General features: G+C 40.2%; 1 protein-coding gene across 1 annotated transcript in view; it reads right to left on the bottom strand.

Moving 5' to 3' along the window:
• The window catches only part of LOC128734170 (feline leukemia virus subgroup C receptor-related protein 2), a 61,384-nt gene extending 39,980 nt beyond the window's left edge, over positions 1-21,404 (bottom strand). The window contains exons 1-3 of the mRNA XM_053828214.1: positions 21,266-21,404; positions 11,630-11,744; positions 10,981-11,083 (exon numbers count right to left, since the gene is read on the bottom strand). Coding sequence (XP_053684189.1) covers positions 10,981-11,083; positions 11,630-11,744; positions 21,266-21,404 — 357 coding nt within the window. The remainder of the gene's footprint in view (positions 1-10,980; positions 11,084-11,629; positions 11,745-21,265) is intronic.
• Between the last annotated feature and the right edge of the window lie 212 nt (positions 21,405-21,616).

Below are 21,616 nucleotides of genomic sequence, written 5' to 3'. Positions count from 1 at the left end.
TCACGGATTTGAACCAAATTTTGCCAGATTGTTCGTTTTCGGTCAAAAAGTAAAAATCCAAAATTTGGTACGGATCGAACATTTCCTGAATTAATGGGAGCGCCTCCATTTTTAAGGAAAATACCCGATTTTGTCAAAACCCCTTTTTTTCTTTTGCTTATATCTTCGGAAATATCCAAGGAATTCGAAAAAGATATTATTTTTGAGCACCTGTGCTGCCAAACATTTTTAAACTCAATTTGAAATTTTTTTTTCTCTTTCTTTTCTCTCAATGAATACAATTTTATCCCAAAATCATTTCAACTTGATCGTATTCCGCAATTTTTTTTACATAAGAATCACTCATCGCCCCGAGGTATTCTTTGCCGATTCCGAGATACAGCGTTTTAAAGCAAGTAATTCCCCATTTTTAATATAAAATTAAGAGCAAAATAACTATTTTTTGAAGCAGCAATTCTCTACGCAATGTAAAAATACTTTGGCATGTCGGAAAAGCATTTATAGAGCATATAAAAAGCTTTTTCTTAACAGTGTTGCCAACTTTTCAGTTCCCCGCATGATTAGTTACATTAATTAAGAGAATATTAGTCTCCTAGCAACAATAAACGCAATAAACAAGGAAAGTAAGAACTCATGTCTATTAGCGAGATGAAAAACAGTTTACAAGGCTATGATCAAACAGCTAACGTATATTTTACGCCTTTTTGATTAAATATTTCCTCATCTAGTGCTATAAATCGAACGAAAAACTGAAAAGCTTGCAACACTGTTAAGAAAAACTGCTATATCTATACCTATAATAAAGGATATCTGTCTGTCTGTCTTTCTGTCTGTCTGTCTGTCTGTCTGTCCGTATGTTCCTTATAGAATCGAAAACTACTGAACCAATCGGCATGAAAATTTGCATGTAGAGGTTTTTGGGCCAGGAAAGGTTAGAGACCCCTCCCCCCATTAAGAGGGGGGGCTCCCATACAAATGAAACACAAACTTCTGCATAACTCGAGAACTAATCAAGCAAATAGAACAAAATTTGGCATGTGGGTGTTTTCGGTGACAAGAATTTATTCTATGGTAAATTGAGACCCCTCCCCTCTTTATAAGGGGCATTATAACTCCTCGCCCCTTTAAGAGGGGGGCCTTCCATACAAATTTCCTCATAACTCGAGAACTAATCAAGCAAATGGAACCAAACTTGGCATGTGAAGGTTTTCGAGGGCAAGAAAATTTTCTATGGTGAATTAGGACCCCTCCCCACTTTAAAAGGGGGGGCTCCTGTACAAATGAAATACAAATTTCCTCATAACTCGAGAACTAATCAAGCAAATGGAACCAAGTGGTGCTTGACATAAGAGGTAAAATAACTAAAATAATAGCTAAAAATTCTCTACAAACGCTTAAATAATAACTCGTTTTGTTATTACAATATCTAAATAATATCAAATGTTTTTGCTACACGGGACGTCAATTAAGGTTTCAAGGTCATTTCAATGAGACATTTACAAGTAGCTTCATAGCTGATTCAGTAATTCATTTGGTGTAGTACAAAGACGTAAAATTACTTATTAATAGCATATCGAGGTATCATATGTCATCGAGATATTCATAAGTTATTCTTCACAAATTGCGATAACTAATGAATATCAAATTTAGATATGATAGCTGAATTTGATATTCATTAGGTATGGATGAGGTATTGGCTCCTGCTCGGGTACCTAAGAAAAGAAATACAGTAATTTCTTACTGTTTTTTCACTCTAGAATACCCCACCTACCCGACTCCCTAAGCGAGCTCGATATGCGACACTCGCGTTTCCAATATTTCGCACCCTGTTTATGAGTAGTGATGTCCGATTACTTCTCGATTAATCGAACTAATCGATTATCCGCTAAAATAATCGATTAATTTTTAATCGATTGCTTTATGTTCCGATTATTAGATAATCGATTAACTGGCCGATCGATTATGCCGGATTATTTAAAATTTTATTGTTTGACAATTTCTAACAAACTTAATTATTACAGTGGCAGGCGCTTACCTTCTAAATTAACCACACGCAATCAGCCAGTTCGTTGGTTTCGAGGTACGATGCTGATCTAAGAAACCAGTAGTCGCATGTTCTAATCTCAGCTAGCCGGTGCTCCTAAATAGAGTCAGTAGGATTGTTGCAATAGCCCCGACAAGACAGTTACCTTGTCTGTCGTTAAAGATGGGTCAAATCTTAGAGAGGATGTTTAACCCCAAGGCTTTATTTTTATTCATCCACTTTGCACGCAGTAGGCCGGTTTAAATACCACGCTGAAGCCTAAAAACCAAACTAAACTTAATCTAGATATTAACCGTGCCACCGTCAAAAGATAATTCGAAATTTGTCAGTCTGTCAGACACGGAATTTTGTAAGGAATTTTTAGAAAACTGGGTAATACCCTTCGTCTTTTTCTATACAAAAACCAAAAAATGCGGTGTCCTCAATTTCTATGTAACTAGCCTAAGTCTGACTGCACATTCCATAACACTAGTGGACAGTACTACGGGACGCAAAGTTATTTTTTGGTGTCGGGGACTGTAACGAGGTTACAAAATAAATAAGGTGACAAACCCTATTGTCCAATCCCACACACTACCTTCGTAAAGTCATGTGCTTGACAGGCAAATCAGTCTGGGGAATGAGCGATTTTAAAGACAACCACCTAAGAGACGACACGCAAGATTGGAAAGAGCTAGAAGTTAGAAGACGCAAAGTGATACATGAGAAGACGAAAAGTGAAGTAAACTAGTATTCGGAAAAGATACAATAAGGAGAAGTAAAGTGGAAAACTAAACTAAAGCACTAAAGCGCCTAGTGGAACGAAGCAAAAGACCACCAGCGACCTCCTTCAAACGGAGGTCTTCCCTTAGGGCTTGAGAGCGCGACCATCGTCAGTCGGCCTCAACACGTGTCGACGATGAGTGCGTGATCCGATTCTCCGAGCAACACACCGAGCGAGCAAGCAGTTGCTACCATCCGTGTGTGTCTTTTAGTCTGCGCTGCGGCTTATGCCACCTCTGGTTGCTACCATCCGTGGCCCTATACACCATCGATCGTAGGAAAGGAACCGATCGCCGAAGAGCCAACCGTATGCTATACCCGCCACATAAGCAATCGTTACTGTCCGTGGATTCACCACCATTCGTACCAGCTACCGGATGTCGGACCCGGTCGAACTAAAACATTCGGTTCACCATTTGCTACCCACCCCGTATCTGGTACGGCCTATCTGTAAGCGGTCTACGAAACCGCTAGTCTAGCACAGTCACCTGTTCATCGGAACATCAGAGACCCTTCGTCGACAAGAAGCAGCAGGCCGTAAGAAAAACTAAAGAAAACTAACCACTAGATTAAGCCAAACGTGTAAATGAAGATCTGTTAACCCTCGAAATGGTGTTTGCTACGATATGTGTCCTCGGAAAGTGTGAGTCCCCGTATGTGCTCCTCCCCAGATCGGTTCGCGAGTTAGCCCCCGGTAGGTTAGTGTAGGACGCCTAGGGGACACTGCAGTAGCCGATGGTTGCTCTTGTCCCCCTGTTGAGTCGGCCGAACGGATTCAACCGATGTTAGGTTCGTCGGCATTTCGTTCGTAAGTTTATAGTTGAGCGTTCGATGGACCTGCTCTGAGGTATTCTAGCCGGACCGGGATTGTATCGCTAAACACGCTCCTTCATGGCAAGTTAATCCTTACCTGGCGCTTAAGTGAAGGTTGTCACTGCTCCCTGCCCCAAAGCCCATCCCGCCCCGTTGCAGGACGTAAAGGTTATAACCAATCGATTATTTCGATTAATCGATTATGCAGCGCCGATTAATCGATGTCGATTATTGCTCGCCTAAAAAGTAATCGATTATTAACTAATCGATTAACTGAAAAAATCGGACATCACTATTTATGAGTGCCTGTCACCTGTCTCGTGCTCACTGCTCATTCTGGGAGCACAAGTCACCCGTGGTAAGGGTTAGCCGAACTCGGTAGAGCAGAGCCCATTGCGTTTGCTCTCATCGCTCATCATGTGTACGAGCGGTTGCCCTATAGCGCCTAGGTTGATAACAGCAATCGAAACGTTTCGCAAATGAGCGCAATTATATATTCCTCCGGTTCCAAACAAGGCACACGGCAGGCAACAGTTTTGCCTTTCTACTATATAAATATATAGTATAAAGGTATAGAAATCACTTGAAAAACCGGAAATGGAAAGAAGGTCCTGCGGGCTGAATGTCATATACCATTCGACTCAGTTTTGAAAACTGAGCATTTTCTGTGTGTGTGTATGTGTGTGTGTGTGTGTGTGTGTGTGTGTGTGTGTGTGTGTGTGTGTGTGTGTGTGTGTGTGTGTGTGTGTGTGTGTGTGTGTGTGTGTGTGTGTGTGTGTGTGTGTGTGTGTGTGTGTGTGTGTGTGTGTGTGTGTGTGTGTGTGTGTGTGTGTGTGTGTGTGTGTGTGTGTGTGTGTGTGTGTGTGTGTGTGTGTGTGTGTGTGTGTGTGTGTGTGTGTGTGTGTGTGTGTGTGTGTGTGTGTGTGTGTGTGTGTGTGTGTGTGTGTGTGTGTGTGTGTGTGTGTGTGTGTGTGTGTGTGTGTGTGTGTGTGTGTGTGTGTGTGTGTGTGTGTGTGTGTGTGTGTGTGTGTGTGTGTGTGTGTGTGTGTGTGTGTGTGTGTGTGTGTGTGTGTGTGTGTGTGTGTGTGTGTGTGTGTGTGTGTGTGTGTGTGTGTGTGTGTGTGTGTGTGTGTGTGTGTGTGTGTGTGTGTGTGTGTGTGTGTGTGTGTGTGTGTGTGTGTGTGTGTGTGTGTGTGTGTGTGTGTGTGTGTGTGTGTGTGTGTGTGTGTGTGTGTGTGTGTGTGTGTATGTAACGCTTTCAATCTCACTCACTTTTCTCGAAGATGGCTGGACCGATTTTAATGTTCTTAGTGTCAAATGAAAGGTCTAAGTTTCCCATAGGTCGCTATTGAATTTCATTTTGATCGGACTTTTAGTTCAAAAGTTATGTATAAAAATACGAAAAATATGGGACTTCATTATCTCATAGCTCCCTTAACCGATTTGAACAAAGTTGATTGCATATGAAACAGGAGCCTTGCAAACCCTTAACTTCCAAATTTCATGACGATTGGATTTGTAGTTTGAAAGTTACATAAAGAAATGTGAAAAAATAGTATTTAAAACATAATTTTGTAACATATAAGCATTAATTCAATGAAAAACATCACACATTTTATTATTATTTGAAAATTACTGCTGAGATCTATCAAACGAAACCGAGTTCTTTAAAATCGGACGATTCATTCAACAGTTATTCAAACTTTAACACTTAAGCTCCGTATATTAAACCGTTAAAACGTGAGAAATTAAAACATATCAATCAAATGTTGATTGTATTCAATATGTGTGATGTATGTGTGTATGTATGTATGTATGTATGTATGTATGTATGTATGTATGTATGTATGTATGTATGTATGTATGTATGTATGTGTGTGTATGGGATGACGATTTGCAATTTTTAAATTTGCATTGAAATTCAAGAGAAGTGAGAAACATGCCAATTGTCTGAAGTTTTTGAAGCCTCTTAGTGGAATACGGACTATGAATTTAAGGAAAAGATGAAACTTTTACCGAATAAATTCCACTATTTAATATTTATTCGCGACAGATACGTATACGCTTTGAAATAAGACACTGATGAAGCCTGCACGTCGTAGGCGAACTACGTATCTGTTGCAAATGAATACATATTAAATACCTAGTGGGATTCTCTCGAAAAGTTTTTTCTTTTCTTTGATTTCAGATTTCAAATGTCATTTTCTTCGCTTGCTGTTACCCACAATTGTACAAGAAAAGCAAAAAGTGAAGAAAAGCAGTTAATTTAAGCATGTAGGTGTATAAGATTAAAAATACTAGTGAGTTGATTTTTCCAAATAAATTAATACAAATTTCAAACAAATTTTGCGCATCAATAGATGCTCTTTTCAATCAATAGATAGCTTAGAAATGTTATATGAAAAATAGGAAGTAAACGTTGCACGGTAGTAATTTTGTAAGATTTGTTTTCGTTAGTGACATTCTAAAGGACAGATGCCTTATGTCATGTATTATGTTTTAATAAATAAATCAAAAATGACAAGCACTGGAAATCATATCGATCATATTTCCCATTCTCAAGCATATTTATGGGGCAGCTTTTGCACTATTTTTCGACCTCATCTTGTTTTCCTAACCCACTAACATTGTAAAAACGATGCGATCAAGCTAATGACTATCTTTTCATGAAAGTACATTCAAAAGAAGCTTGAGTTTTGATTTTCATGCAAAAATAATTATCTGAAGGAGCGCCAGCTAAGAAAAAGTTCTCTCTTTTCATATCTACTGCTCTATTCAGTTATTTTTTCTGATTCAGATATATTACACAATTGAAGCCAAGCAAACTAATAGTAAAATTTTGAGATTAATCATTTTGTTGTCGATATCCATTTTCTTCAAAAGTAAAGTTTAATAATAATTTTTCTGAACTCTTGTTTTTCAAAGATGCTAACTTTTCAACGCATGGTATTAATATCAAAATATCAAAAAATCTGCTATGAACACATATTTCATATTGTCAATTCAAAACAAATTTCGCATGTGGCTCTGAAGCCCAAAAGTTAAGGCCGACCGATTATAAAACTAAATAATCAAGTAACATAAATGACGCTTACAAGTATTTACGCACCCAAGGAAAGAAAATATAATTATTCTACGTATTGCGTTGTGAATTTTACTGGTAAATAAGGTTTATGAAGAATACGGAACGGATTTAAAATTATAGTCAAGTTAATTATAGGTGTTCCTGAGAAATTGAATAATGATTATTGTGGCAGTAGAAAGGCTAGGTCACGCCGCTAGGTGGATTAATTCGGGTTTTTCATTTTATTTGGCATTAATTTCGCTATACGAAGAGCCGTTCTTGGAAATATTATTGCGTACTTTGGCCGCTCGAATGTTGATCATTTTTCTTTCGGTTCAATGCGGCTTGATGCATTGGTTTAATATAGCCTTCCGGATTGCGGCAAGATTTTAAAATTGGGATGAGTAGCAGCTGCACTGGTCAATTATAAGGAATTCGTCGGTCGATCATCACTGGCATGGCCAGACTGAACAAGTTCTCTGTAAAATTTAATTAATTGCTTAGTTCCAGTTTGAAGTCCAATTCCAAATTCAGTTATTAATTGAATTCCAAGTTTAGCTTCAAGCCTAATTTAACCACAAATTCAATTCTAATTTCATGCCCAATTTCAGCACCAATTTCAAGTCCAATTGGGCTTAAACAGTTTCAAGTACAATTCCAAAGATAAACGATTCCAAATCTTATGAAAATGTCAGTAAATGACAACAAACAGAAGGGGAACACAACAAAGAACACGAAGAAAAACGTGACAAAAATTGGAAAACGGCAAAGAAAAAGTGGAAAACGCGAAGAGAGAGAGAGAGAGAGAGAGAGAGAGAGAGAGAGAGAGAGAGAGAGAGATTAAAAACTGGCATGAAAAAACAGAAACGAGACTTAAAATGAGCAAAAAGTGGAAAAGAAGAAAAACGAAAGAGAAATAAGAAAAATGAGAACAAAGAAGGAAAAATTATAAAGAAAAAGAGAGTAAACTGGACAAAAAAGGAAAAAACTGAAAAAATGAAGAGAAAAGGAGAATAAGGAAGCAAGAAAATACTAGAATAAGAAAATGGAGAAAAGAGAATCGAAAAAGAGGAAAAAACGGGATGGAAAGAAAAGAAATGGAGAAAAGAATGAAAACCGAAGACACAGAGATAAAACAGAAAAGAAAAATAGAACGGGACAGAAAAGGAAGACAAGTAGGATATAATAAGAGAAAAAACGAGATAAAGAAGGAGTTTAGAGCGAAAACATGATACTGTAAAAAAGAAAAAAGTCGAATTGGGATAAAAAAGGTCAAAACGGAGGCTGAAAAATATGAAAAACGTGCCAGAAAATGAGGAAAAACGAGACAGGAAAGGAGAAGCAAAAAACAGTGGGCAGAAAAAAGGAAAACGGAAAGAAGAAAAGAGGGAAAACGTGACAAGGAAGAAAATATGGAATAAATCTGGAATATATATGGAAACGGGGTCAGTCCCGGTGTAGTGGTTAGTATTCACGCATTTCACGCCGAGGACCAGGGTTCAAACCCCGCAGAAGTCACGAATGACCTAAACTGTTAAAGTGACTATAAATCTAATAAAAAAATGGAAATAATCAATAGGAAAATAAAAACTGGCGAGAGAAAAAACAGAAACCCTACAGAGGAATCGAGTAAAACGGGAAAAAGAGGTCAAACGAGAAAACGGGACAACGGGACAGAAAAAAAGCAAAGAAGACCAAAATAATGGACTAAACATAAAGGTACAACAGAAGAATAAGAGACGAAAAATGGGTGATGTAAAAGAAAAATCGGAGAGGAAAGGGAAAAAAGGGAGCCAAAAGCAAAATAAACGTGACATTGCTTAGAAATCTCATCTATTTTATGCAATACGCCTGAATTGATGCTGAATATACTGCTCATTCTCTACTGTTTCTAGTAGAGATGAAATGAACTCAACATTGCCAGCCTGAAACCAACGGTTCGAGCGAATCATTTGCATAATAGTCAATGAAATCAAATGTAAATCATTCATTCATTTTGAACTGCCGACAAGGACAAACGAAAGTACAATTATCGTAAATATTGCTCGGAGGTATTAATTAATTTCCTTCAGCCAGGTTTTAGTTGATTTAAAAAGCAGGCCGTAAAAAACTAAACCTTAAGATCTAAAATATTAGTCAACAGCTAGAAAATTGATTGACGAGTTAGTCGAGCAATCATTCAACGAATGAATTGTTTTGAATAGCAGAAAACTGAGAGAGACAAACACCGTCAGCAGTTCAGTAGTCATGTCCATGGGCGGACAGATAAAAGAATACTGCCGCGGGCTAAAACTGTATGTGGTGAATGCGCCTTCCCGCAGGGCTGCCAATTTTTTCGAGCACAAGAGGCGACTGAAAAACTGCGTATTATAAAGGGGATAAGCGAAACAAACGAAGACGACAAATGAAAAAGGAAGGAATTAAAAAGAGTTAGAAACAGACGAAAACTAGAAAAAACGGAAGGAAAATGAGAGCAAAAACCAAGTAAACGGCACAGCAAAGGAGTAAAAACGGAACAAAAAGTGGAAAAAAGAAAAAAACAGACATAAAAGAAGTAAAACGTGTGAGAGAATAAGACGAAATCTTCGTGTTTGATTTCGTGTCCATTTGCGGTTTGAAGTTCAAATTATTCCAAATTCCAATCTAATTTAATTCCAATTTTTGGTTCATTTTTAAATCAATTGCTCGCCTAGCTCAGCGTTTAGGACTCAAGTTTTTTGTGACTGTAATTATAAGGATTGCCTCGATTTGGCCTGTTAGAGTCTACTATTCAGATAGTAAAGTATTAACACAAACTATATAGTTTGTGGTATTTATTCTCTACTATCTATATAAGAACTAACTGTGTTTCGAAATCGAGGTCATAGCAAAAGCCATTTGCAAAACGACAGAACTGCAATCGTATCGTAAACAAACAGGAAGTGAGAGTGTTTCTTTGCCCCCAGATTTTGATAGCATGACCTAGTCTAGTGGAGAATAATTTTCATTCTCCTTATTCACGCGCTTGCAGATTAGACCAAGACTACTCTTGCTGGTGCTTGGTAGTAATCAAAACTAATGAATTTCCCCCGGGGTAACAAAGATATCGGCATCGACAAGCAAGACAGCTGTGATGGCCGTTGGAAATGGATATCGTAAAGAAAATCACTTCACCTGACTGAAGAAATAAAATAGCCCAAAATATATCATTTATTATTACATTTAGGTAGATGTGTACCGAAAAGGACATGATCTGATCGTTAGGTGCATTTTGAAGCCGATTTACGTGTTGTTCGCAGCTGTTAAATATATGATCGAATAATAGTGGTTCGTTCAGAGCGCTATTCAGCGGGAAGTTTTTTTAATGGCGATTGAAGTCAGCATCTGGAAAAAATTGCACGCCGAACGATATATCTAATTTTATTAACGTGGCAGCAGTTCAGTAAAAATGTGTTTCGTTTTTCCCATCTAGAGAATTTTTTAGGCAAGGCAAAAATATTACAGTATTAAAAAATTCATGATACTTGTAACGAGTGGGTGGGGGGATAGTTTGAATTTTCATCGGTCGTTTGAATGCCAAAGATATCAAAACCCTGTTCCAATAAATATGTTTTCTATGTTTTGCCGTTTCGGAAAACGTTGGCTTCTGGCATTCAGGTACTGTTATTTCCCACTCGAAATCAACCATCCAACCAGCGAAACAGATCCGAATGCAATTCCAGATGCGTGATACGATGCAATCCGAACTTTTCGAATAATAGGAACTCCGGCAGGGTTTTGTCCGCTCGCGCTAGGCTCCTTTGTGCACCATAATTGATTTTGCGGATTTCCGATCCACTCGAAACTTCTGTGCTCAACAACACGTGTGAAAGGCTTCGCTTGGCCATGCCGGGAATGCACCGCACCGGGAAGCCAGGCAGTCTAAGTGCACCATTTCATGTTCCGGATTAATTGCGACTTGACCAAACGCCTGGTCTCTTCGCACAACGAACACTCTCCACGGGCAGCGATATCTATCATTCCATTCCGGCTGCTCGCCGGCTCTTATCGGAGTGTGAATTTTAGACTGCCGTTTAATAGATTCAATAGACGCATTTCCGGTCGAACCCAGCGGTAATTGAATACCGCTCGTGGGATTCATGTTATTGCATTAAGAATAATACACCCAATCAGTGTTATCACAAAAGGGAAATGCAACGGATCATTTTAAATACAGTACCAGGTTTATATCATTAAATCCCCGCATAAATTTAGATAAAACTATAATTATGATGCTGCAGCAGCTGAGCTGAGAAGGAGTGAGTGCACTTTAACTTACCAGTTTATCCAGGATCCAACTAGCGGGAAAAATGAGTGGAATGTAGAGAATCATGAATATCATCGACGTCCAGTCGACCCACGTGCTGGTAATGTCATAGTATCTGCAGATTTTTTTTTTTTTGCGTTCAGCCAGTTCCGTAGGGCGCCACCCACCCGGACGGGGCGAGGATTCATATGGTTAGCCAACGGGCAATTAGCGTATGCGTGGCCGGTCAAAGTAAATGCATTTTTATTGCCATCGTCATCATCGTTTGTCCGGTGGTCGGTGCCAAGTTGTGTCAGCGTGTCGGGAAGAGAGAAAAATAATTGCATTGAAAATGGTGGAAATTTATCAAAAAAAAGACAAGAGGGAAAATATGTTAGAATGAATTTGCAATTATAATTTAATGTCCGACAGTAAAGGTAGTACGATTATAAGTTGTTGATGCATGATAATTGATGCACAATCATCAAATGAACATGCTTACAAATTAATGGTTTGGATAGTGGAGCAAATTTGAGCAGAATATAATTTATGCGATAAAGAAGGACGTCCTATTAGCATATGTCTCATTAATTTATGCTGCAGAGCACACACGTGTCAGCTTTCATACATAAACATCAACTAGCTACTGGTTGGGTCCACATAAATGCAAACATCTACTCACCTCTGAACTATATTTGCTATAATACTGTATTGAATCCACTGGAGTGCATTGGAGGCGGAGTACATCACGAAGATTGCCAGCACCAGCCATCGTCGCTTGTAGACCTTGAATTCGCCTGGTTAGGAAGAGGCCAAGGATATCGTATATTGTTATTAGTATCCGTGCAAATGAGTCACCATTTATGTGTAGTCGGATATCGTCGAACGGCATGCTAGAAATTCTATTAGATTTATGTACTTTCATTATGAATGCCTTTCTGTAGCCACATATCAAATCAGTTCACGCCATCTATCATATGCGTAGCGGTAAACATGTTGATCGTAGCGAATTCAATTTATGTATCAGATCCAGTGGTCCGGCGAAACAAACAACTGTAATAAAATTGCGGCTTATGTGATTGAAATTTACACAAACAATCATTTCAGACAAAAAAAAAATAATTTTCACGTCCTACCGGATTGGTACCTTTTTCCAATGATGGGACACAATCCCAATCTGAACTCAGGAAAGATATTATCATCCAGGGCCAGGATATTACCTTTCCTATAGGACATTCATAAGAAAGGATTTTGTTTTCCATTATGAAAGAACCCTTTCGTAGAAATAACAAGTCCCTGCAACAGGCATTACTACAATGCTCATTGAAACAGAAAAGCTACGCACTACCAGGAAGTGTAGGTAGCAGCAACATGGATTACTGGAAGTAATCCATGGCAATAAACAGAACATTTTCTATTATCGACTAGAACATAGAAAAAGCAAGACGCAAACAAAAGCCTGTTACCTGTACGGAAGCATTTCAGAATCACAAAAATCCGACACAATCAACCCCGATTAATTGAAACGGTGCTAAAACTATTCTAATTTAGATAGTCAGTAAAAATTTAATGCTCCCTCTGTTGTTCTCAGAAAAAGTGGGCCCCAATATCCAGTATCGTATTTCCGGTCAAAACGAAATATAAAATTTCCAACTTTGAACGTATGAATTAAAAAATGAACTGCTTCAGAAATTTTTCATATCCAGCCACCCCGTCAATCGTAGTAACCCTGTTGGGTACAGAAAAATTTTGACAGCGTTTTAACTTGATTTGCGACAACATGGCGAAAACAGTCAAGCAACTACGCTGGATGCTTTGCTCGTACTGCCAGCTCAATTCCGGAGCGAAAAAGCTGGACATCATGAGGCCCGACGGTGCTGTGCGACCGTAAAGTGCACCTGTCCCACCTTTTAACAAATTTACTGTATAACAAAATAATTTCTCAATATGCAACCGCCCGATTCGTAATAGCTCCCTGTTGCGAATGTGATGTTCAAGTGAAGTAGAAGTATACGCTTTGAGAGCTTGATAGAATCAGCTTCAAACTGTAATTTATTAATATTGATTTGAGTATAAAGAAAAATAACAAATTTTGTTCTTACGTTCTAGTGTTATTGTATCCTTCCTAAACAGGCATTCCAACGTAATTTATTGTCGATCCAATACGGCGAAGCTAATTGAAATCAATGATCTCATTTGTTCGTGAAGTACATATAAAAATGCAGGAAAGTACTTACAAAGTAGGGGTATTATGAAGAATTTGTTGTATCAACACGATCTGCTGAAAACTAGTCCCCACAGGTATATCCTGGATAGAAAAACTAAGGTATTAAACCATATTTCCGCAAAGGTTAATGTCTACCTACTTGTAGTATGAGAAATACTAGTTTTTGGCCCTTAAGGCAAAACGAATTAACTAAATATAAAATTAATTTTTACTTATAAACTACAAATCTTTTTCTAATCCACCAGTTGTTTACGATAGCGTTTTATATTAAATCGACCACGTTGCTTCTCCCTTGTATGCTCCATATGACAGTTTTCAGTCGTAGCGTGACGTTAGCATAGATTGAACTGTCGCTTGTCACTGTCATTGAACTGGGTATCACAAGGAACACACGTCCTGGTTGTCACTGCTTGCGCAGTGAGATCGTCAGCATCCCCCCGCCCGTGGACTTCCAGGGATCCCGACTTCTTGTTTAAACCGCTCCCTGAAGGTTCTAGACCATCCAAAAGCGCTATCTTAACAGCAGGTCTGGTAATCAAGCCCTCCGCCGTTTGAATAACTGCTCGGCGAACTTGAGCTCCTGATCCTTTGCTCGCCTCAAGAATCCTACCACGTATCCAGCCATTCCGACTCTTCTGGTCGACCACTACGACGACATCGCCAGGTTCCAGAGCTTTCACTGGTTGAAACCACTTCGTACGCCGAGTCAGTGTGGGAAGATATTCGACGATCCACCTTTGCCAAAAATTGTCCACCAAACTCTGAGCGATTTTCCAGCTATTTCGCAGGACTAGTCCTTCTTTCTTCGTGACGAAGGAAGAAGTTATTTGGTGTAAGTGCTGGTTGCGATGAGTACTCGACGGGGACGTATGTAAGTGGCCTGGAATTTACGATTCCTTCAGCTTCGATTAATACCGTCTCGAGGACTTCGTCACTTGAATGGTGGGGGTAATCTGACATTGCCGCAAGTGCGGTCTTTATGGAGCGCACCATACGCTCCCACAAGCCGCCCATGTGAGGAGCTGACGGTGGATTGAAAATCCAAGAGGTTGCGGCCTTTGTAAAGGTCACGGCACACGATTCATGGATCTGGCGTTTCTGGTTTTCCAGCAGGTTGTTCGCTCCGACGAAATTCGTTCCATTGTCGGAGTAGAATGAACTAGGAGCTCCACGGCGTACAACGAACCTTCGTATGGCCATCACACACGCTTCGGTAGATAAACTATGTGCGATTTCCACGTGTACAGCTCTAGTGGAAAGACATGTAAAGAGGCACACCCATCGTTTCACTAGACTGTGCGACTGTCTTACCAAAGGCGGTTCAAAATAGTCAACTCCGGTGTGGGAAAAAGGTCGAATAAAGGGTGTGAGTCGAACGCTGAGGAGTGATGCCATCTGCGGAGCTTTCGGTTTTGCTTTGTAGATCCTACAGTGTTGACAACTCTTCGCCACTTGCTTGATCAAAGTACGGAGCCGAGGAATCCAAAATCTTTGACGCAATTCATTGAGCATCGTTTCGTTGTTACAGTACAAATAACGACGGTGGTAGCTGTCGACGAGTAGGAATGTTATTCGATGTTTTGACGGTAAGATCACGGGATACTTAGCTTCGAACGGCGTAGTAGGCGCAGCCTCAATAGTGCTTGCACAGTGCGATCATCAACAGCTCCCCACAATATTCAGCAAAGTTGTTGAACTCTAAAAGAAAATTTATGTGAAATCAACGACTAAGTCCCAGTTTGGCTTGTAATGTTGTTTCCAAATCGACAATATTCTGATAAAATTAGGTTGAAGTTTTCGAAAAGGTTCTATAGCCACATTATACATCTACATTATAATGCAATAAAACCATTAAATTTGAAGTAATTAGCGAAAAAGTGATTTTGAGAGGTGTTTATATAAAACACCCTGTGAGACAAACACTTTAAAAAAATAATACGCCTACTATGTATTTGCCAAAGTTACTTATATATTCTTTAACTACAACTTTGTCGAAAAAAGTATGCTTCTATCACTTTCCTATAAAAAGTTATTAAGCGTTATGTGTTTACAAGCCAAACTGGAACTTGGTCGTTGATTTCACATAAATTGTCTTTTAGAATTGAACAAATTTACTGAACATTGTGGGGAGCTATTTTGAACCACAAAAAACTTTCCACTCGATTTTCGCTTCTGGACCACTGTAGGTACGATTTCATGTCCAATAATCCATTTTGTGTCCAATTTCGATTTTCAATTTCCAAATTCTTATAATCCCGGAATGCGCACAAGTGTCTCGGCTTGTGGGTCCGCCCAATCCCTTTTGGTCCTTCTACAACACCTAAAAATAACGAAAACAGACACTGAGGAAGCCTGCAAGTCGTAGGCGAAATACGTATCTGTCGTGAATAAAATACACATAGTAGAATTAAATTGGATAAGTTTTCTTATTTTTTATTTTTAGGTTTCGTATTCTACCAAGCTGGTTTTCGTGAGGGTCGCTCCACGACGGATCAGATGTTTACCCTGCGCCAGTTGCTAGACAAGTTCCGGGAGTACAACTTGCAGACACACCATCTGTTTGTGGACTTTAAAGCGGCGTACGATTCAGTTAAACGAAATGAGCTGTGGCAGATAATGCTAGAACATGGTTTTCCGACGAAACTAGTTACGCTGATTCGTGCGACGCTGGATGGATCCAAATCAGGCGTTAGAATAGCGGGTGAGACCTCAGCTGCTTTCGTGACGTTGGATGGACTGAAGCAAGGGGACGCACTCTCTAACCTGCTATTCAACATTGCCTTGGAAGGTGCATTACGAAGAGCAAACGTGGAAAGGAATGGAACTATCATCACGAAATCTCACATGCTTCTTGGTTTTGCGGATGACGTCGATATCATCGGAATCAACCGTAGAGCAGTAGAAGAGGCCTTTAGGCCCTTTAAAAGGGAAGCTGCGAGATTGGGACTTACCATTAATACCGCCAAAACGAAGTACATGGTTGCTGGTAGGGAACGTGGGAGCTCAAGTGGTGTTGGTGCCGAGGTGGAGTTAGATGGGGAATGATATGAAGTAGTGGAGGAATTTATATACCTTGGTACGCTCGTGACATGTGACAATGATGTATGCCGCGAAGTGAAACGACGAGTTGCAGCCGCGAATCGGGCTTTCTACGGATTACGTAGCCAGCTGAAGTCCCGTAGTTTGCAAATTCGCACAAAACTGGCGCTCTACAGAACACTAATCCTCCCGGTGGCCCTTTACGGACACGAATCATGGACGCTAAAGGAAGCTGATCGGCGAGTGCTTGGGGTTTTTGAGCGTAAAATTCTGCGATCTATACTTGGTGGCAAAATGGAAAATGGAGTGTGGCGCAGACGCATGAATCACGAGCTGTACCAAGTATACAAATATGCTGATATAGTGACGGTAGTGCAATGTGGCAGGCTGCGGTGGGCTGGACACGTGGTCAGAATGCCCGATGAAAGAGTAGCCAAAACTATTTTCAGCAGAGAACCAGGAAGAGGCCGTAGACTCCGAGGCAGACCCCGCACCCGGTGGGTGTGTGCTGTCGAAGACGATGCACGTTCAGCTGGTGTTCGTGGGGATTGGAGAACGGCAGCCCAGGACCGACGGTACTGGAGGACTATAATTCGTTCGGCGCAGGATCGGTAACGGACCGTTGCCACTAAAGTAAGTAAGTATTCTACTAAGACGCTCCAAAAACTTCAGTCTTCTACAACAGCTTTAGTGTGAAATTCATTTAACAATCAAATTTGGATCTACTGTAAGTCTACCCACATGCACTGGCAGGACCTTGAACTGATGGTGGATTCTCCCCCATATATACATACAATTTCGAGCCTAATTTAATTTCGATTTCACCTCCCATTTCCAGTTTAATTTTACCCCCAACGTATTGAATGTCCAATTTTTGGTCCTATTACATGTCTAATTCATGTCTAAAACATGTCGCTTGGTTGGTTTCGAGGTACGATGCGGGTCTAACAAGCCAGTCTACGTATGTTCGAATCTCGGCTAGGCGATGCTGCTAGCTAGAGTCAGTAGGATTGTTGCACTAGCCCCGATAACTGTCGTGTACTCTAATAGCCGGCTGTGAAGTCTATTGTTAAAGAAGCTCAAGGCTTCGCTATCTCTTACATGTTTAATTTAAATCCAATTTATAGTGCAATGCCAAGACTAATTTTATGGGCAATTTCAAGCCCGATTTCAAGTACAATTTGAAGTTCAATCACGGTTCAATTTCAAGCTCAATTTCAGTCGGATTTATTCGAGGCCGGCCGTGTACTATATGTACGCCGCGCCTTCCGTAAAAATAAAAACAAAACAGCAATCAAAATAAACAAACTCTTCTGATTATTATGTAGTTCGACGCGAAGTACAGAGTATACAAGACAACGTTAAATATAAATTCGTATAGAACCGCTGTCCCAGGTGTCTGTCTCTTGTCGGCCTAAAGAATTGATTGTAAAATTATTAAACATCAATTGTAAACATCAACATTTGATCAAGTATCAATGAAACCCATTTGGCAATAAAGACAGAATTCACGTTTTAACAACCAATTAACGACTACTCTATCGCGACCCCCTAGGTCTTCTGACTGAGGGGTTGTCGCTTATTGAAATATCCTTTCCAAAGATCCCCTAAGTCTTTCGACCGATGAGTTATCTAAGCGATAAGATTCAGTCTTGTTGATTTCTTCTACCTATCAACCAAGTATTCCAAGTATTTTTGTGAAGTATTCCAAAAGTGCATATTGCGGCAAGTGAGATATTCCAAAGCCGAGACTGAGCTACAGGCAAGCACGCAGAAGGAGTGGCTGAAGGTGATGGCGAAAAACGTCTTTCCGGAGAAAAGCAAGAAGAAAGAGTTTAAAAAAAGACAAATAGAACGAAATCGGAGACGGCAAAGAAACCAAGGAACTCAAAATCCCGAAGAAATCTTCGATTGGGCGTGCTGAGACAGATTTTTCGGGTCGTGGTTTTTGGGTAAAAATGGGATCGAATTACGAATCTGCATGATGTTTTCGTAGAAACGGGATCAAAATTTTCTTCAAACATTCGTCTGGTGCATCTGAATTAATAGCCAAACCTGAGGGCTTGTTGTTGAAGAAACGAGAAAGAGAACGATGTCCTTCTGCGTCCATAATTTTGGCTAGTCTTCCACTACCTTGCTTGCAAATAGTTATTGGGCACTTAGGATATGGTAAACAGTCGAAACCGCAACATATATTTAAATGTCTTTTTAAATGTTGTACCGTATAGGGGAATGTGGTCGTGGTTGGGCCATCTTTTGGTCCACAAATCTCATTTAAAAAAAAACTTTGGAAATTTAACAAAGGTCTAAATACAAAGGTCTAAATATGAACTATTATTAAACCTTTGTTAAATTTTCAAAGTTTCCAAAGTTTATTTTGAAATGAGATTTATGAACCAAAAGATGGCCCAACCACGACGACATTCCCCTACTTTTTGCCGAGATTTCTGTGGCAGTTCGTAGAAGTGTACAACGCGCTGCCGAAATGTTTCTTGTTTCGACGTCATTTTAAGCAAAACAAGGCAAGCATAAACAAAACAAAAAATATTGACAAAAAGAGGAGAGAGAGAGATAGAGAGAGCTAACACATACATAGTGTCATTTCTCTTTTGTGTGTGTGTGTGTGTGTGTGTGTGTGTGTGTGTGTGTGTGTGTGTGAGAGAGAGAGAGAGAGAGAGAGACAGACAGACAGACAGAGAGAGAGAGAGAGAGAGAGAGAGAGAGAGAGAGAGAGAGAGAGAGAGAGAGAGAGAGAGATTTAAGTGGATTCTTTGAACGAAAGTTAAAGAGTCGAAGTGAAAGAGTTAGGAAGACAGAGAAAATTGAGAGAGATCAAAATTGAAGAGAATAAGAAAAGAAGTAGACTGAAAAAAAGCTTGATAAAAGCCAAGTAAACAAAGTAGAGAGAAAGAAACAAACATAAATAGAAGGAGAGTGACAAACACATAGTAAGCAACGCAGAAAATAAAGAAACGTGAGAGTGAGAAAAAAGCAACCAGATAGGCAGTGGAACCACAAAACGTCCAGAGAGATCTAAAAGAGTGGAAGAGAGCGTGAGAGACCGTTAAAGCGTTGCACAGTGGGCAAAATCGATCGAAAACCCGGAACTTTTTGTTGCCGCTGTTTTAAGGGATAAAAAGTGACTTTTCTTATGTGAAAGTAGATTTTTGCAGCCACAAATATCGGTCTAAAATTTTTCAACTAGAAACAAACACACCAAACTTGAATGAAATCGGAGCACTTTTACGGTTGCTCGTTTCCCTATCAAAACTTTCTCACATTTCAGTACAAGTTGTAGGGTAAAACAATGCAAAACATTCCCTTAAACGACATTTTTTTAAAAAACTTGATCGTCGTTCGATCTTCTGACTTGTTCAACTTGTGCAATAATCATGTCTTCTTGCATATCTCTGGTAAAAGTATCGAATTGGCATTTTGCCTGTCTTGAGTAAAATGGAGCAAAACAGGCTTCTGGATTATGCTGTATTAAAATAAAATTATTTATATACCTTTTCCATTTCCTTTTACATGTGTGTGTGTGTGTGTGTGTGTGTGTGTGTGTGTGTGTGTGTGTGTGTGTGTGTGTGTGTGTGTGTGTGTGTGTGTGTGTGTGTGTGTGTGTGTGTGTGTGTGTGTGTGTGTGTGTGTGTGTGTGTGTGTGTGTGTGTGTGTGTGTGTGTGTGTGTGTGTGTGTGTGTGTGTGTGTGTGTGTGTGTGTGTGTGTGTGTGTGTGTGTGTGTGTGTGTGTGTGTGTGTGTGTGTGTGTGTGTGTGTGTGTGTGTGTGTGTGTGTGTGTGTGTGTGTGTGTGTGTGTGTGGAGAGAGAGAGATGAATAGAATGAAATATGAAATATGAGTTGGGAGTCAGAAGCCATGAGACGGGAAATGGAAGACGGATGTAAAAGACAGGAGGACATGAGTTTGAAGATACCCAATTACCCTAGGTACGATGCTGGGCTGGGCGGTGCTGCTAGAGTCAGTCGAATCGTTGTATTAGTTCCGCAATCGCCCTGTACTCTAATAACCGGCTACGAAGTCTGTCGATAAAGAAGGGTCAATTCTTAAAGACATTCATATCCGGATGGATGGATGGAAGTTGGAAGCCAGGAGTCTGAAGTCTGAAGGTGGGATTCGGAAGTCGGGAGACAAGAGTCAAGGGTCAGTTGGGAAATGGGAAACGGGACAGGGAAGATGGGTGTCCGAAGACGCGAGCTGAAAGACAGAAGTCGGAATACTGGAGTCAGGAATGGGAGTTGGAGGTTGGAAGACATAATACCGAAACGGGATAGGAAATATGGAGGTTAGAAGACGGAAGTCTGAAGACAGAGAGATGAGAGTCAGTATTCGAGAGAAGAGAAACGCAGACGAGAGTGGAAAGGTGTGGCTCGGAATTCGGGAATGCGGATGCGGTGTCGAAAGAAGAGAGTCGCAACACGTGCGACGCGAGATGGGAAATGGAAAACGGATATCGGAAGACAGGAGTCTGAAGACGGAAGTCGAGAAACGCGATACCGAAGATGAGATACGAGGGATGAGAGTCGGTAGTCGGAAGCCACGAGTCTGAAGTTAGAAGTCGGGAGACGGAATGCGTGAGAGAGAAACTGGAAGACAGGACTCTGAAGTCGGAAGACAGGTGTCGGGAATCGCAGATTAGAAGACAGGAGATGGGAGTCAAAAGACTGTATAATTAAGACGCAGGCACATTGGTTTCCCCGCAAAAAATGGTGAAAATATTCTATTGTTAAAATTCATGCCTGATAATATTCGTATCATTAAATCGTGATGTCAAAACTTTAGCAAAAAATTAAAAATGCAAATGACCAAATTAATCCTCAAGGATTCAATGAAATGAACATTTTTCATTACTCTTTTTAGATCGCTTTTCAAACTTCTTATTTGCAGATACTTTAATTTACAATCCAAACCAAAATAATCAAGTAATTGCCTGTTTTGAGATTCATATTAATCAAATCAAGCTTCAGAACAGGAATACACCTGCACTATTAGTAGCAATTCAATTTTCCAATGCCATCACCGGAGAACGAAAACTCACCTGGGGCCAGCGCGGGTTTGTCGAGCGTAGCGCTCGATCCATTGGTGGACGGTTTTATCAGATCGGAGGATTTGCTGCCTGGCATGTAGGCATCCGCCACAACTGTCACTTCCGGTACGTTCGAATGTTTCAGGTCCATGGTGATGCTGCTGCTGCTGTCTGCGGTTGCACGCGGCGAACGTTCGCTTTTTTTTTCGGCTTAAAAATGTCTATATTGTCAAACAGATATCAACCTTTCGGCTGCGGGTGGCCTCCCAGCAGCAGCGTGTTCAACGTGCAACGTGTGCTTCGGTGCAGATTTTCCGTCTATACTGATTGTGTGGGACTCCTTCTTCTGGCTTTCAGTTATAT

The sequence above is a fragment of the Sabethes cyaneus genome, chromosome 2, assembly GCF_943734655.1.
Source record: "Sabethes cyaneus chromosome 2, idSabCyanKW18_F2, whole genome shotgun sequence".
Lineage (NCBI taxonomy): Eukaryota > Metazoa > Arthropoda > Insecta > Diptera > Culicidae > Sabethes > Sabethes cyaneus.
Note: the sequence above shows the minus strand (reverse complement) of the source record. Positions and strands in the feature narration are given on the sequence as shown.